The 17657-nt window shown below is 37.7% G+C and overlaps 1 protein-coding gene across 1 annotated transcript; it reads right to left on the minus strand.

Annotated features, from left to right (window-relative positions):
• Nucleotides 1–2763: 2763 nt before the first annotated feature.
• Nucleotides 2764–17012, minus strand: LOC119595766 (cytochrome c1, heme protein, mitochondrial-like). Its single transcript, XM_037944907.1, has 7 exons — nucleotides 16892–17012; nucleotides 8287–8337; nucleotides 6120–6287; nucleotides 5894–6007; nucleotides 5606–5770; nucleotides 3649–3777; nucleotides 2764–3417 (listed from the first exon to the last, which is right to left on the minus strand). Exons 1-7 carry the CDS (start codon nucleotides 16961–16963, stop codon nucleotides 3193–3195), a joined length of 924 nt encoding a protein of 307 aa, XP_037800835.1. The 5' UTR covers nucleotides 16964–17012; the 3' UTR covers nucleotides 2764–3192.
• Between the last annotated feature and the right edge of the window lie 645 nt (nucleotides 17013–17657).

Genomic DNA, 17657 nt, shown 5'->3' on the forward strand with positions numbered 1-17657 from the left:
CTAGGCTGGCACCCTCCCCTCCCCTCCATACACAGATGCAAATCCTTTTTTTAATTTGGCATGCTTTAAATTAAAAACAAGATTAAATGCACAAATATATATCTCACAAATAAAACCTAATTTAGTAAACCAATCTATTTAGTAGTTCTAGTTGTGTCAGCAAAGTGGAAGGGTAAATTAACAGATGTGATAACCATTACGGTGTTTATGATATATTTTGTCATTCAGAATTTTTGTTAAAAAACAGTTCATAAGTTCATAGGAGTAATTTGCTGTGGGCAAAACTCTTTGTCTACTTCTTATCAATTTTCAAATTTCTCAGAAACCTCTTGTACACAAAACATACAAATTTATCAAGACATACAGACCTGAAATATCTTTTGAAAGTCTGGTCTTCAATAGGCTGTATAAATTTATGGTTTTCACAAGACCAACATTAGAGAAAGCAAGTTGGTTATTGATTTTACAGGCAATTTAGCAGTAGGAACAGCCTTGTTTATACTATATACAAACTGGATGACTCATCTCTTCTGACTTTTTAAGTTTTTTACATAAAGATTGTTACTCAGAGATGTCACCATTGTAACAATAACATTTGAGCAAACATCCGATAAACTTGATAGCAATTCTACTCTATCAGCATATTTATCAGTCATCTTTATTTTCTTTAGAAGAATGATAGCGCATGTCATGTCTGCAATTTTCTATGACACTAGTATTAATAGCTGGTAATGTATAAGCGTGACTTTTGGTAGCTTAATTTGTCATTTGCTATCCAGTCAATTTTGAGTGTTCAGTAGCTGGAAGGGAGAGGATCATGAGAATTATATCCTGATTATCCATAAAAAGGCACCATTTTTACTCCCAAGATATTATTATTATATCTGCCGCGTCAACATCTAAGACCATTAACGGCGTATACAAAATATAGCGACAGGTTGGGTATTGAGAGAAAAGCCCCACAGGTAAAAAAGTTTCTTGGTTCACAAGACGATATTTGTGGATTTCCAGAATGTTCAAAACAAAAAAATGTACCAGACATCAAAGGTCACACATTATGGTAAAGTATTGTAGCAAAAAGGGTGGATGAGTGGACAGAAGGGGAGGAAGAGGAGAAGGAAAAGAAGAAAGGGAGAAGACACTGCAAAATTAGTCGAGACGAGGGCTGAGGTCCAAAGCTGGGGTAATCCCTACATTGGGCCTTAGCCTCCGCCTCCTAAGCCCCCTTACAACGAGGAGCAAGAAATGGGGGGGAGGTACACCAAGGTATCCAATAGCTCAGTGCTACAGCAAATGAGCAGCAACAGGAAGATTTTTTTTCCAAGAATGAAGTGAATTGAGGGAGGAATACCATTTACTGAATGTATTTAGCACAAAAGCATTCCATCATCACTTCAAACACATTTACTAGTCGGGCCATTTATTCATTAGTTATTTATAATTCTTGTTCCTATTAACAGTGCATGATACAGAAATGGTGATTTGTCGCATAAATTTATGTGACCTAGTATGACATACAGACAGAGAAACAACAAACCAGAGGGACAAAATTGAAGCAAAAGAAATTAAAATCATACTATGGTATCTTGAATTCAAGTTTTTTTTCTTTGATTACTTGTGTTATCCTACAGTTGGCTCCTGTTTCCTTTGCTTAATGTTTTTTGCCTCCCAATCTCTTTACTAAATAAGTTCAAATGTTCTTGATTATACATCCATGTTAATTTCCTTTTCTGGGTTTTGTAATTATATTTGTCTTCATACGATGTCCATTTTCCTCAATATGTGAAGCCTCTATCACGCTCATTTACTTGTTCAAAATTTTCTTCTGTATCAACATCTAAGGTCATTAGCTGCGTATACAAAATATGGTAAGACTTTTTCAGTAAGGCGATGTCTCTGGATATCCAGAATGGTCCATGGTCAAAATAAACAAATGTACCAGACATCAAAGGTCACAAGCATTATGGTAAAGTATTATGGCGAAAAGCGTAAGTATGAGTTTACAATTTTGATAAGTGAGCAGAAGGGGATAAAGAGAAAGGACAAGGAAAGAGAGAAGAGAAGACCCTGCAAAATTGGTAGAGACAAGGGGTGAGGTTCATGGCTGGGATGATCCCTACATTGGGCCTCAGTCCCCATCTCCTAAGCCTCCCACCACAACAATGCACAAGGGATTGGGGGGGATCATGCTCACAGATCAACAAGTGTATTCTTTGCATGTGTCATCCACCACCCACATAATTGTGTAGACTGAAACACTATTTGGGAAAAAAATGTTTGTCCACACAAGTACTACCTATCATGTAGACATAGGTGTTAGGTCTATATTGCATGTGCTGTCAAAATGAAATTAAACATTCCTTCTCTCGTATTTTCACAATGTGTAAGGGAACTGCTTGAAAGCTTTTCTCATATATGGAGCAGTATTTGCAACATAAAAAAGAAAAAGAAAAAGAAAAAAAAAAATTATATATATATATATATATATATATATATATATATATATATATATATATATATATATATATATATATATATATATATAGATGCAGCCTTAATACTTGGGTATTGTGAAAGTAGCTATTTGATATTATATTCATTAGATTATATGTTGAGCTGTCTTTTTTGTGCTACGTAATGTATATATAGCACTTTCTATATACTATTTTTTTTTATTAGAAGTGTATATTCCATTTAATTTTCACCGAATTTGCTTGAACGAAAGGTTTACCTTATACTTGTAAAGGATAATTAACCAAAGTATTTTTTTCAATATTGTTATTCTTAATATATCCTGGTAATGTACACAAAATTTTGGCAATCCCAAGTTGTGATGCCAAATAAATATAACATATGTACAATGGTCAGTCCATCCAATATACCTTTTCTTGTATGTTAAAACCATTTTCCTATTTTCTAGAAAAAAATAAAATATATAATGAATAGGAATACTAGACACTGAACTGGGGTATGTTATGAATGGCTAGGCGATAAGAGTATCTATTGCTGCTGAATGACTTATATAGGGGACTTAAAGTTGATGCACTGTTCCACTGTACCTCCCTATACACAGTTATGCATGAAAAATGTTGAACTTTTCTACCACAGACATTAACAGACTGACAAAATGAAATGCAGCATACTGAGGTACTACTCTGGGATCGCTGTCAATTTTACTTGCTGCGACTCTCTTTACTGTGAAGGCTTGTATGCAATCTTCCTGCTCTTCAAGACAGACCACTTGTGTCTCTTCACGTAGTAAGACAGGCCGAAAAGAAGGGAGAACATCATGATTGCTTTGAGAGCCATTTTCTTCCGTTGGTCGTGTTCTGGTTCTGCAGCCCACTTCAGGAAAACAGCCACATCTTTAGCCATCTGTGATGCAGTGGCTGGAGTGCCATCGCTGTACTCCATAACCTTGAAGTTAAAAGAGCAATATAAACAATGGGTATTTCAAAAATATTTGATCATGTATTTTGTATAAAATAAATTAAATATAAAATTGCAACGGACTATAGTATTCTCTATATTGGGTACATCACCTAGTACTATTCACACAAAATTTAAAATACCTGAATTAAACTTTAACTTGAAGAGTACTATAAACGCAAAAGCTAATTTATTCATACAAACAATAACAAAATTCACCTCATTGTAGAGGGCTTGAGCCATGCCAATAGCACCACCAGTGAAATATGGGTTGTAGTAGAGACCCTCCCTGACTGTGATACCAGCAGGAGGATCACAGTAGCCAGTCAGCAATGAGAAGATGTAGTTCTGTAAACCAAAGGATACAAATAAGAAAATTATTCAGCAAATAACTAACTTCTCATTAACAGTGCTGAAGGCACAATAAAACACTAGAAAGTTCATCCTGCCATTTTACATTAGTGTTTGCTTTCACTGTTAACCCATTGGCAATGGGTACAATGTACTGTTCCACTGTATTTTTTTTTTCTTTCTTTCTTTCTTTTTTTTTGGTGTGTGAATTTCCTTATACAAAGATCTCCATAACCACTAAGCCACCAAGGAGTACATTAGTAGGCCCTAGTGATGTGATTTCCTCATTCCCTGAATTTGCACAATTCCCCCCCCCCCCTAATGCTCTTAATCCAATGCCACCAGGCATGATATGTACATACATACCGTGTCCACTGTAAGTTTACTTTAATAATTGTTTTTACACATAGATGGCCACACTTGTACTAAGTCACCAATGAGCCAATTATGAGTACCGCCTGTCTCACCCATGTACCCTTTTCCTTGACTTACAAAAATATTTTACGTTCTCTTATTTTGCTGTTACTAATATTTATAACATGGTAATTATAATGTCTATAATAAAAATAACACCATCTATATTCATTGCATTAGTAAAAAAAAAAAATTTACAGGCAATTCAAGGAAAGGCGAAATCAGGTAAGGTGACAAGGTCTACTAATAGACTCATTTGTGACTAAGCACTAGCAGAGCCATCTACATGCAGCGACAAAAAAAATAAAAAATAAGCACAGCATTTTCCTGGCAGCATTGGGTTAATATTAATAATGTTACTGTTATTAACATGATTATTATAATATCAAAACACTAATAGCAATGAAAAATAATGAAAAATTCCTTCTGATAATCAAGGAAATGGTAAACAGGTGACAGAGGGAGGACTAATCATGAACTCCTCTGTGACTAAGCACTTGTGGAGCCAAATGTGTAAAACTAAAATTGGACATTGCATGTATATCACACCATCTGCAGCCATTTGGTTAAATAGGAAAACATTTATCTATAATATTTGCAACATTAACAACAATCACTTATCAAGACAATGGCTTAATTGGTTCTGTTTTCCAGTAAAAAAATTCTTAGATTTTACATTTTGCAGTAATTCAGTTTTTTTATATTTCCATAAAAAATAACTTTTCAGCCCATTAATTTGAAGTAAAAAATAATAATAATAATAATAATAATAATAATAATAATAAAATAATAATAATAATAATGAGAATATAATATATAATAATAAAAATAATAATAATAATAATTATAATAATAAAAAAAAATTAAAAAAAATAAAAATAATAATAATAATAATAATAAAAACTCATGCTTTCCATAAGCATTATAAATAATGTTTTAATAATACTGATGATGACACTCAACAATAACAATAGCTGCTGAGGTAAAAACTTTTCCCCAGTAACAAATTCATTTTTCATTGAACTAAATCCACGCTTTTGGAACAAATGAAAGCAAGATTGAAATAGAAAAGATTATTGCAGAACCACTAACCATGGTCTTTCTGAATAAATGAGATCAGTCTTGTTCATTATAGGTCAAATATTTCTACTTGAATAACCCAGCAGAGGCTCTACTTTTCACTTCTCATCTTTCTACTCTGCATAAAAGAGATAGATTTTTTTTGCCTATTTTAATTTGGCTTTATAATCTCTCAAAAATAAAAGGGCAAGGGGTGGAAACATAATCAAAAATTGAAAAAAGGGTGATGACCCTCCTCAGCACAGCATGTTTTTGCAATACCATGAAAGAAAATACTGCATAATTCTACTCGTGGCAATAAACTATCTAGTATAAAGCCTATATTACACACCTCTCCACCATGTCTTGCAGATGTAATGTATGAGAGATCTGGTGGCAAAGCTCCATTGTTAGCAGCACGAGCAGCTTCATCGTTGGTGTAGGGGTTGGGGAAGTAATCGGACAGTTTTCCTGGCCTTTCAAACATCTCTCCATCGTCATTGGGTCCATCTTTTACCTGTAAACAATGTGCTTTCATTGAACTCTTCATAAAATTCAAATCATTACTGGTATCATACCAAACAGCCTTGTTACTTAATAATTACATAAAGAGAATGCACCTTGTTTATTCAGAACTTACCTGAATAGCCTCTGCTTCAGCCTTGGCTTCAGATTCTGTATGAGACACTCCAATCAGGTTACGGAAGGCAATGTACTTCATGGAGTGACAGGCAGCACACACATTTTTGTACACCTGATAAACAGTTTAGATTCAAGTTAATAAGTTCAAATTCTGTTAAATTTATACTACTTAAAAGAATCACATATGTTCACTTTTAGCCATAAGAATTCACCTCATAACTAACCTCATAGCCACGGCGAATGGAGGCATGATCAAGAGACGAAAAGATTCCATCATGAGACCAAGGGAACTTGGTCGTGTGGAGTTCAAGCTCTGAGGCTTTCACGGACTGGTTGAGTGCATAAGTGAGTCCAGCTGCACTACCTCCAAGGATTCCAATGGCTCCTAAGACCTTTAAAAATTAAATTATTATTATTATTTAACATACGCAAGCTATAAAACATTACAGAAAAATTACACACAATACCAACAGAAAGAGCCATACAGAAAAGATACCAAACAAGTGTCACTACTACTACTACTACTTCTTCTTTTAACGGTAGGTTCATGTCTGAGCCGCCGTGGTCACAGCATGATACTTAATTGTAGTTTTCATGTTGTGATGCTCTTGGAGTGAGTACGTGGTAGGGTCCCCAGTTCCTTTCCACGGAGAGTGCCGGTGGTACCTTTTTTTTTTTTTTTTTTTTTTTTTTTTTTAGGTAATCATTCTCTCTATTTCTCCGGGCTTGGGACCAGCACTTTGACTTGGGCTGGCTTGGCCACCCAGTGGCTAGGTAGGCAATCAAGGTGAAGTTCCTTGCCCAAGGGAACAACGCGGCGGTTGGTGACTCGAACCCTCGAATTCAGATTGCCGTCGTGACAGTGTTGAGTCCGACGCTCTAACCATTCGGCCACCGCGGCCTTACTACTACTACTACTACTATTAAAAATCTACACATCCAAAATATCATCATATACAATAAATGTTTGTTACTGCAGTCGTTCATTCTTTAAAAGGTGATAATAAGTAATAATTACAAGAAATCAGGACATCAGCAAATAATGAGCCAACATTAAATATGCCAAAACATTTTCCAAGAAAAATAAATTACTAATCTATAACAAGGCTTCTCACTGGCTTCTGAAAATAGACATGGAACAATGGTAAGTGACTCTTTACAACAGGACCACATCCCTGTAAGGCCAAGAATCTATTTTTTCAGCCAACAAGCTTGGGAATATTCCCGGAAATCTATGGCTTTGGGGGGGGGAGAGGGAAACGTGGGCAAAATTATTTCAACTCAAGGCAGAAAAATAAGGTCTGGTAATAGAAGTCAAATCTGTGGTCCATGCAAAGTTTTCCAGAACTTTATCCTAAATGTACAAAGGAACATTGTATGACCCTAATGACCATCATAGCCTACGGGCTTGTCCCTAAACTGCTTCACTATTATCTTATTACAGTAGTAGGGAGATCCCTAATCAAACATCATAATTTCAGTGCCTGGGGCTCTGCTCCAGACCCTTCTCCTGATTACTACATTTCCCTGGCAGGAAACTCTGCATGTTGACCCAGTATGAAAGCAAAATGCTAATAATAAACAAATGAGAATTTCAAAAAACAGTGCCAGGCAATTGTACTGTCCACTGTGGTTTTGCTTCATGAATATGGTTTACACAGAGATGGCTCCACCAGTTTCAAAATGTCAATTACTAGACCTGCCTGGTCTGATCTATTTAACTTCATTCCTTGAATACAAGAAAAAATAATTTCTATTATCATTACTTATCAATATTATCACTTATCAACATCATTATAATGTTGTAACATTAATAAGAATAATAAAAAATGTAAGGTCAGGTAGCTCTTGTAATTGACTTCTGGATAACTAAGAACTGGTGAAACTATAAGTATAAAAAAAAAAAAAAAAAAAAAAAATCAAGCATCAATGGGTTTATCCATTAATGCTGGTGGTTAACTAGAATAATTTACAATGAGAGGAAAGTGTTTTTGGAGCTCATGTGAGGAAGTGCTTTGGAAATATCATAAGCTATCACCTGAAATGCCATGTTAGGCAGCCTAGACTTGGAAATTTTGTATATAAAATTGTAATGCAAATCCTAAAGATAAATTATCTAAAATTATTTTAATCATTTTTTAATTCATAAGCAGGAGAAAAAGCTAAACACTTTGAGGAGTCTGTAAGGAAGGCAACTCTGCAACTCTATACAATGTTGCAAATATTTTTAGCATATAGTGTACTTCACAAGCAAAACAGATATGAACTTAGGAATAATAATTTTTCAAAAATCTACTGTAAAAGTGTATAATACCTACACAGGAACATGTTGCCTACACCATGCTAGCATTTTCCAGCAATACACATTGTAAGTAAAATGCAAATACTTACTGCCTTTCTTGCTGCTGCCATGTTTCGTAAGGTGGAAAACTTAGAAGAATTCTGAAAATAAAAAGGATACGTTAAAGCAATCACTCAAATAACTGACATACAATATCCTTGTAAATGGGTTTTCCCATAAAAAAAATCTGAAAGTATAAAAAAGTTAAACCTACGACTCAAGTAATAAATAAATAAATACGAAAATTAACCCTTTTCCGACAGGTAGTATTCATAGAGGCTGGGGCCTCCCTGCCGGGGCCTTATATCGTTGCCCTAGCATGTGCGACCACTCATGCCAAATACCAGCCTCCCATGCCGTTTCCTCGTAATACTACGAAGATATGTTGTATTTTTAGTTTTCATTATTTTCTAAAGTCTCTACTTGCCAAACTTCCAGATAAATTGAGACTGAAGGATATTATTGTTGTTATATAGACTCCATAATTGATCATTATTCAGTCTATAGTCCGAATAAAATAAGCAGTTCGCGGCATCATGGAGTTGAAATCGTCGGTTTGCTGCATATATATATATATATATATATATATATATATATATATATATATATATATATATATATATATATATATATATATATATATTTTTTTTTTTTTTTTTTTTTTTTTTTTTTTTTTTTTTTTTTTTTTTTTAATGGTAAAAATGAGAAAGTGTTAAAACTGACTTAATCACACTTTCAGTAGCAGAAAAATAATCTTTTGCCGTGATTGTAACGAAAAAAAACTCATGGCATGTCCATACATACACTATGGCATGTGCGTACGTGCCCCTGGCAGATGGTCCTGCCATGCATGGCATGTGCGTACATGCCACCCGTCGGCAAAGGGTTAATGTTGTTCTGCTACAACAATCTTCTACTAATATCTAATCTGCAATAAGTGTGGCTCTTGCATCCTTCCTGTAGTCAATTCTATTCATCACAATCTTGCAAGGTTTCTCAAAAAAAGAAAAGATTCCCCCCCTCCTTTTAAGACCTTTTCCCCCTAAGCCAATCATACAGTTGTGTTCCAGCCCTTCTTGTGCTTGGAAGATACTGACTGTGAGGGAGTAACTGTGGTACTATATAGCATATATCATCAAATGACTTCAATCTTTTCCTCTCCCACATTCCTCTTCTGCACAAGTCACAATTAGGTATCACATGTGTATATATCACTTTACGATTTTCATGACTAGATAAATGCATCTAAGACAGTTTGTTTTTTATGCCTACAGACTAATAACCACTGCATTTTTCAGGTTAATGAGTTTTAACTCACAATTTGAGTAACCATCAAAAGGATTCCTGGGGGAATGCTCTTTTTACCTTCAGAAGCAGAGCTTATGAATAAACCTTTAGGTTAAGAGAGTTAAACAGCCACTTCTTTGGGACATTTGATCAGGCTTAGCTCACATAATAACCTGGATGAAAGGTTTCATTAAAATGTGGGACATCCTCAGAAGTTTCTTGTCACTATCAGAAATTTTTACAACCTACAGATTTCTTGCCCTCAGTAAGAGCTCCAACATATCAGGATATTAGGGTTTTAGATCCATTAAAAATAGTGTTACTAGGTCACAAAAGGTTTGTTAGAAAAAAGGTCAAATCTTCTTGAATTTGAAAGAAAACTTTTGAAAAACAGCCCAAAACTGGTACATTTTGAATTTATCGAAAGTAGTTCCTTCCTTGAGGATTGCCAACTACCACACCCTCTACACTTGTTCGCACTCTCATAAGAGCCAACTTACTCTACCACATATTCTGCTGGAATAGAGCTTGTAGATCTCCCTGTCAATTAAACCATTATCCACTTTTTTTTCTGTACAACTCCAGCCACTAAGGAGCTAGGAGCTACTTAGTGGTCTACCTGACCATTTCCTTGAATATTTGGGAAAGAAACTTCTAAAGCTATTAACATTTTTATTACTATTATCATTGACATTGGGACTTAAATTAATATTATCTATACCAATAGCAATAAATAAATTTAAATTTCTTCCAAAAATCAAGAAAAAAGGTGAATATTTCAGGCACAACTAGTCATTAACTCCTTGGTGATTAAACCACCTATATGTAAACATAATCAATTCACTGGATCCTTGTGCATATGGCATTGGGCTTCCCTGAGTGGCAACTTTCCTGTGTGTGTGTGTGTGTGTGTGTGTGTGTGTGTGTGTGTGTGTGTGTGTGTGTGTGTGTGTGTGTGTGTGTGTGTGTCTGTGTGTGTGTCTGTGTGTGTGTGTCTGTGTGTGTGTGTCTGTGTGTTGTGTGTCTGTGTGGTGTGTGTCTGTGTTGTGTCTGTGTGTGTCTGTGTGTGTGTGGTTCTGTGTGTGTGTCTGTGTGTGTGTGCTGTGTGTGTGTCTTGTGTGTTGTGTGTTGTGTGTGTGTGTGTCTTGGTGTGTTGTGTCTGTGTGTGTGTCTGTGTTGTGTCTGTGTGTGTGTGTCTGTGGTGTGTGTGTGTCTGTTTTGGTGTGTGTCTGTGTGTGGGTGTGTCGTGTGTGTGTGGTGTGTGTGTGTGTCGTGTGTTTTTTGTGTGTGGTCTGTGTGGTGTTGTGTGTGTGTGTGTTCTGTGTGTGTGTGTGTGTGTGTCTCTGTGTGTGTGTGTCTCTGTGTGTGTGTGTCTCTGTGTGTGTGTGTTCTCGTGTGTGTGTGTGTGTGTGTGTGTGTGTGTGTGTGTGTGTGTGTGTGTGTGTGTGTGTCTGTGTGTGTGTGTGTGTGTGTGTGTGTGTGTGTGTGTGTGTGTGTGTGTGTGTGTGTGTGTGTGTCTTGTAAGCCCAGCTCCCTATAAACACACAGTATCAAGAGTCCTTGCCTCCTCTTTGCAGTGCTTTCTCTGTAGATGCATTTTTGAATTTCTGTAATTTTTCAAGGCATGCGTGTCATTTATTATGCTGTATCAAAATGATGATGAACCACTTTCACTGAACAAACTCCATATTCTCTCTCCTGACAGTTTTAGATTATATTCTGTGTAATTATAGTAATATTTTTCAAGTTGCTAAAGATATTTACTCTACAGTCTCAAGCACTAAATGTTAGCATATGAATAGGAGAGAAAGGGGGTAGAAGTGGGAACAAAAGTAGGAGGAAGAGATACTGAGGGAGAGGAAGAAATATCCTGGGGAGGAGGGGAAGGTGCAGAGTGAAGGACAGCATTAGAGTAGAGGCAAGAGAATAACCTTGTGGCGTAGTTCCTGCCTGGCCTTGCATAAAGGCAAAATTGAATCAAAGGACTGCTACCTCAAACTTGAAGCCCCTATAAAAATATAACATGATAATCACAACAATTGGCACATGTACATGATTGCACAGGGCAGTTTGAACAATCATGGACAGACTGAAGAGCAACAATGCTTGGCAGTGTGACCAAAACAGTAATATTTCTGACAGACAGGGTAGGACTCTCCACTAATATAAACTTCATGAGGAAGTCATGTCTACAGAAGATAATTTGATAATAAAGATTTGATAATGAAGCAGACTGTGGAGGATGAGGAAATGGGAGAGAGGAAGGAATGTTTTCTGAAGACTGGTAATGACCTGGGTAGGTGATTTGGAATGTATTAAGATGACAGTAGGTTTATAGGAGGGGGAAGTAGTCATTTTCAGTTATGATTTCCTTCGTCTGATTAACGAAAACCATAGCTGCTGTTGTCAGCCATGATAAAAGGAGAACCTGGGGTTGGGGAAGCAGAAAAGTTATCATCATTGGAGCTAATTGCTAAAGGGGCACGCCTCAATACCCCTAACAAGACAAAATTATTACTGGCCAAGGTAAGCCTGAAGTATGTGAGGGAAGAGAAATAGTTCACACCTCAGGATTCCTATGAGGGGTAACATGGCTCCTGGAGGCTGTTTAGGACTGACCCAAAGCCAGCTTCTTATTCATTTAACACAGATCTCTCATTTTAGGAAGTGGAAGGAAGAAGGGGTTGGTTGATGAGGAGAAGGAAAAGGAAAGAGGGAGAGGAGAAGATCATGCAAAATTGGTTTAGCCAAGGGCTGAGGCCCAAGGTATGGGAGGTCCAACAATGGGTCTCAGTCTATCTCCTAAGCCCCCCAATGTGCATGCACATTCTCAAAACCAGGACTTTTGACAGCTTTGTAAGCCTTCATTCTATCATACAAGAGCAATAAACATTAGTATTCATCATGGAATGATAGCCAAGCCCATCAAGTATTCCAAGAATTGATAGTAGTAATTAACCTATGAATTGCAGAATTAAAAACATTAAGCACCTAACAGCTTATACTTGTATTTCATTAAAAAAAAGAAGGTTTTTGCACGATATTATGCCATCCGCAACCAAAGGGTTAAGGTACCAAGTAAGTCAGAAAATTCATGATATGAATGAAAAGTTGAGAGTTTGTGCAAAGGTAGTATATGTGGTTTTAAAAGCAAATATATTTAGATACATAGGAATTACTTTGTAATTTATACCATGAAAACAATTGGATTTTCTATTTGCTGCAGCAAAATTGTACCTCATGTATGCTGGTTAGGTTTTTAGGTTGTCTATAGGTTAGGGCATTATATAAGGAGGATGGGGGTCAAGGGGACAAAAAACCCTGTCTATGTAACATATGGTTAGAACAATGCAATTACCAGAGGGGTTCAGGGGCAGAGCCCCTGACTAGATTATAACACTATATGGTTAATGATTACAAAGCAAAATAAATGTGCTAGACATCAAAGATCATATAGAACTAAGGAAAGATGTAGTAATAAAAATGGTAAAGAGGGGGTTAGTTGACAATAAGTGTGCTACATGTCAAGTTATATGGCAGTTCAGGACAGTATGGTGTTGAAAGGGGCAAAGAGGTGAGGGTAGAGAGGGTCAGCAAGTTGTCAAAAGATGTCCAGAGGGTAAGGTAGGGATTAGCAAAAGAAAGGGTGATTAGATCACAGTTTCAGGAAAATAGTCAGGAGGAAGATAATCTAGGAAAGGTGGTTGTGACAAAGAGTCACATGTGTATCCAGGGGGATGTGGAAGGGAAAATGCAGAAGGAAGGGGGGTGATGCAGATGAAACCGGGAGGAATGGGATGTGTTGGGAGAGAATGAGAGGAAGAGATGTATGAGGAGGATGGATGTTGGCAGTTAGAGTGTAGAGGGAATAGGAGCATAGATATTGGAGAATGGACAAGGTGTAGGCTTGTCATTTTGGGTCATGATTAGTTAGGGGACAGGCATTTCAGGGGTAGAGGGAGAGATTGGTGTAGTAGCAGAATATGCAGTAGATGGAGTGGAATGTTTAGCTTGTTTTGTGCTAGGAGTTGAGCGAGGAGGATGAATAGGCACCAAGCACAGTAGAGATTGGTGTGTCTGGAATAGTGGTGGAGATTGGGGAGTCTGGATGCAGAAAGGCAAGAGAATTTGACTGGGAGAGGGAGGGGGTAGAAATATGATGAGTAAGAGATACTTAGGAGATGTGGAAACGTCTTGGGAGGAAGGGAGAGGGCAGAGTAAAGGACAGTACTGGAGTTGAGAGTAAGAGAATCTTGTCTATATGCTTCCTGTTTGGCCTCATATAAAGTAAGGCCAAATCTGAATCTGCAACTTGCCATCTCAAATTCAGACTTGTAGGCTCAAACTTGTTGGTAGGCCTATAAACTAAATCATAGGGGCCACCACAAATAGCACACATGTAACTGTGCAGAGCACTATGATTGATCATGACCAGGTTAGGTACAGAGGGAATCTGGCTGTGGAACGGCACTGTATGACAGTGACCCAGACAAACAATTCTGACATTGCAGGGGGAAGGTTGATGTGGTTAGGCAAGGAGGGACTCTCTAATAATATAAGCGTGAAGGGGGATGTCATGTCTACGGAAAATAATATTGGCAATATTGGTAGCGGACTATGGCAGCCTCTAGGGAGGAATGGTGTAGCACTGTACTGATACTGCATCGTAGTTCATGAAGCAGGCAAACAGGCCTCCACAATCTGACCAATGCTTTTTTTAGTTTCGCAGTTTGTTAGGGAGATGGAGACAGTTCCAGTACAAGTGGTGAGGGAGGGATGAGGCTGTGCCAGAATGGATTTTTTTTTTTTTTTTTTTTTTTTTGGCCTAGGTCATTGTAGGAATGCTTAGATATTAAGTAATGATTCTTTTATTATCTATCAAAAATTTCTGGTAACCGTTTCGAAATACACACATGCAAGGGGGGAGAGGGAGAGAGGAAGAGAGAGAGAGAGAGAGAGAGGAAGAGAGGAAGAGGAGAGAGAGAGAGAGGAAGGAGAGAGAGAGAGAGAGAGGAAGAGAGAGAGAGAGGGAGAGAGAGAGAGAGAGAAGAGAGAAGAGGGAGAGGGGAGAGGAGAGAGGAGAGAGAGAAGAGGGAGAGAGAGAGGAGAGAGAGAGAGGAGAGGAGAGAGAGAGAGAGGGAGAGAGAGAGAGAGAGAGGGGAGAGAGGAGAGGAGAGAGAAGAGGAGGAGAGAGAGGAGGGAGAGAGAGAGAGAGAGGGAGAGAAGAGAGGAGAGGGAGAGAGAGACACGAGTGAGAGGGAGAGAGAGGAGAGGGAGGAAGAGGAGAGAGAGAGAGAGGGAGAGAGAGAGAGAGGGGAGAGAGAGAAGGGGAGAGAGGAGAGGGAGAGGGAGAGGGAGAGGGAGAGGGAGAGGGAGAGGGAGAGGGAGAGGGAGAGGGAGAGGGAGAGGGGAGAGAGGGAAAGAGGAAGAGAGGGAGGGAGAGGGGGAGGGGGAGAAGGAAAGAATCACCCATCACTAGTTGTCAGAGTAAAAGGCCGTAGAGGGGATCGCGAAAAATCATTCCCATTTAGCTGGGCCAAACAAGAGTATTCAAATGATTTGCAGAGGTGGGTGTAGTAGAAGGACAGGGACATGTGGAAGAGAGAGTAGTGTTGAGAGAGGAAATACATGGAGAGGTGGAAAATAAGGCTGCAGAATAGTAATAAAGGAGGAGGGAGCGGTAGAGGAAGAAAGCTACGGAGATGGAGGAGATGAAGTAGAGATTGTTAGGAGGGGTGTTATGATTTGAACTGGACTGAGGTAATATTGGTTATTGAGGAGGGGGGAGTTACAGCATAATTTAGTGTGGTAAAAGGAGAGGCTTAGGTCAAGGAATTGGGAGAATTTAAACATGGGGCTAGTTGACAAAGGGACAAGCCTCAATGCTCCTAAAAAGGATGCAGAGGCTACATTACTGTCCATGGTAAGCCTACAGTAAGTTAAGAGACACAACCCTTCATTTCCCCCTTGAGGAGTAAAAACTAGACAACTAAACAGGGGAATACAATGCCCATGGCTCCCCCAGGACATTCATAACTGGCACAAAGTCAGCAATTCATCCTTTCACATCTAAGGAAGTAGATAGTAGAAGGGGCTGGAGAAGGCAAAGAAACAGAAATGGGAATAAGAAAAGACAGTGCAATATTAGTTCAGTCATGGGCAGAGGCACCACATTTGGTTCCAATCTCTTTTTCCTAGGCCTTGGCAACAACGAACATGGGATTAGGGGGGATTACATATGGTTATAACACTGTCCAGGAGACTAGGAGCTCAGGTTCATGGTGGTGTGTATTCCCGTAAATTTTACTGAAGGATGGGTTAGGTGCCCATAAAATTTTTTGAAGGTTGGCACTGTAGCCAGTATAATTTCAACAATGATGGCAGTTATTGCTATACAGCATCACGGTTCAATTTTTTGTATTACTTTTGAATTATACTTGTGTATTTTTATTCGACGTTCATTTTATTTCAACCTGTTTCACCTGGTAATATTTCTAATTTTTATCCTGCCATGAATACGTGGAGGATTCTGTTTAATTGGGTGGGGGTTGGGGGCAGTAGCCCCCCTATGAGGGTTCTCAGGGGGCACAGCCCCCTGCACTCAACAATGTAGTAAGGTATTATCTTTAATTATATATTATTGGTAGTTTACCCCCAATTTGTACCCTTCATGCCCTCCCCTCCAATGCTGTAGGGGTAAAAAATGTGGGGGTTGGGGGGTTTGATGGCATAATTCCTACATATATATGAACTAGTGGGCGTGAGGATAACAAAACCATTGCGATCATTTAAGCCAAGATATTGAGAAAAATCGCCTTTAAAAATAATAAACCAAACATAAGACAGGATGCAACTGCCCTGTTATGCAAACCCCAAAACATAACATGCCCTATTTTGCAGATAACGTTGCAGATTATGTAAATACCTTCACTTCAGATTCAAGTCCATTCATTAAAACCGCCACTGATGCAGTACTGCTTATCTACCCTTTGAGAATATTGGTTAACATTACAAACCTAAAGCAATTACGTATATATTGGCGATGAAATATCCTGAACAGACGACAATCTCTCGAGATCTATATTTACAGTAACACCGACACCCGAGTTTCTCTTGTTATATTAGGAACTACACTGACTCTCAGGCTTGTACACACCTATGCTCAATGTAGTTTATATTTACGTAGATATCAAGAAACTACGCTACTTTTCCTCTTTGCATAACACACAGTAGTAGTAAACAACATTGTCCGGCTACAGATACCTTTTCAAAGCACGTTTACCCGATGTTCTCGGGGTTATTGTCCCGAATTAAACCACGATCATGAAAACTACGAAACTAACTTCGTCAATGATATTTATACATTACCTGGAGTGCAATTCCAGAGACTCTTGCCTTCAGAAGATTAGCTCTCGCGATCCCAGTGGCAGCCAGGGCCATTTTAGCGATGAAGCAATAGGCCGGGGGAGGCAAAACTAATCGAGAATCTTCGAGTCTGTGTTATGAAACTTAAAATTATAAAATTAGGATATAATTAACTCATTTTTAACCTTAAATATATTTTATTGAAGTAATATAAGTTTAAAAGAATTAGGTTGTAAATCTAATTTCCATTTCTGTTAAAAATTACATAGCAATTTTTTCTCTGGTACTTTTGCCATGTTTCACTTACAAAACTGTCAGCTGTTTATTCGTGTATCTATAAAGACTTTAAATAAGTAACATAAAATATTTGATTTTCATTTATACAGATACTACTATCTATTTTGAAAGAGAAAAACTGCAATATATTGGTTGATCTTATCAAAATCATTAATTTTATCACAACAATAAATATTTCTCTCAAAATATTTTTCTCTCACTCTATGGGTTTTGATATTTGTTTTTAGATATCATGTGATTTTTCTACAACCCAAAATATTAAGATACGGCGAATATGATGTTCCTAAAATGTAAATACTTTCTTGGAGAATTATTGGAACTTCGCGCCGTGAGCGATTTTCCCGAAAGACTTCGCAAACATAGAAAGTACTCTATATTTCGCCTAAGCGCGCCAGCAAATTACAGTTTCAATATATTAGTGAAATTGCGTTAATTTATGGCCCCTTGTGTCAAGAGAAAGACGCAGAAGAAC

The sequence above is a fragment of the Penaeus monodon genome, chromosome 36 (genome assembly GCF_015228065.2).
Source record: "Penaeus monodon isolate SGIC_2016 chromosome 36, NSTDA_Pmon_1, whole genome shotgun sequence".
NCBI classification, from domain to species: domain Eukaryota; kingdom Metazoa; phylum Arthropoda; class Malacostraca; order Decapoda; family Penaeidae; genus Penaeus; species Penaeus monodon.

Coding starts and splice junctions, on each gene's coding strand:
- LOC119595766 (XM_037944907.1), bottom strand. CDS start 16,963: ATGGCCCTGGCTGCCACTGGGATCGCGAGAGCTAATCTTCTGAAGGCA. Junction 6,288..8,286: donor TGGCAGCAGCAAGAAAGGCA/GTAAGTATTTGC, acceptor TAATTTTTAAAG/GTCTTAGGAGCCATTGGAAT. Junction 5,771..5,893: donor CTGAAGCAGAGGCTATTCAG/GTAAGTTCTGAA, acceptor CATTGTTTACAG/GTAAAAGATGGACCCAATGA.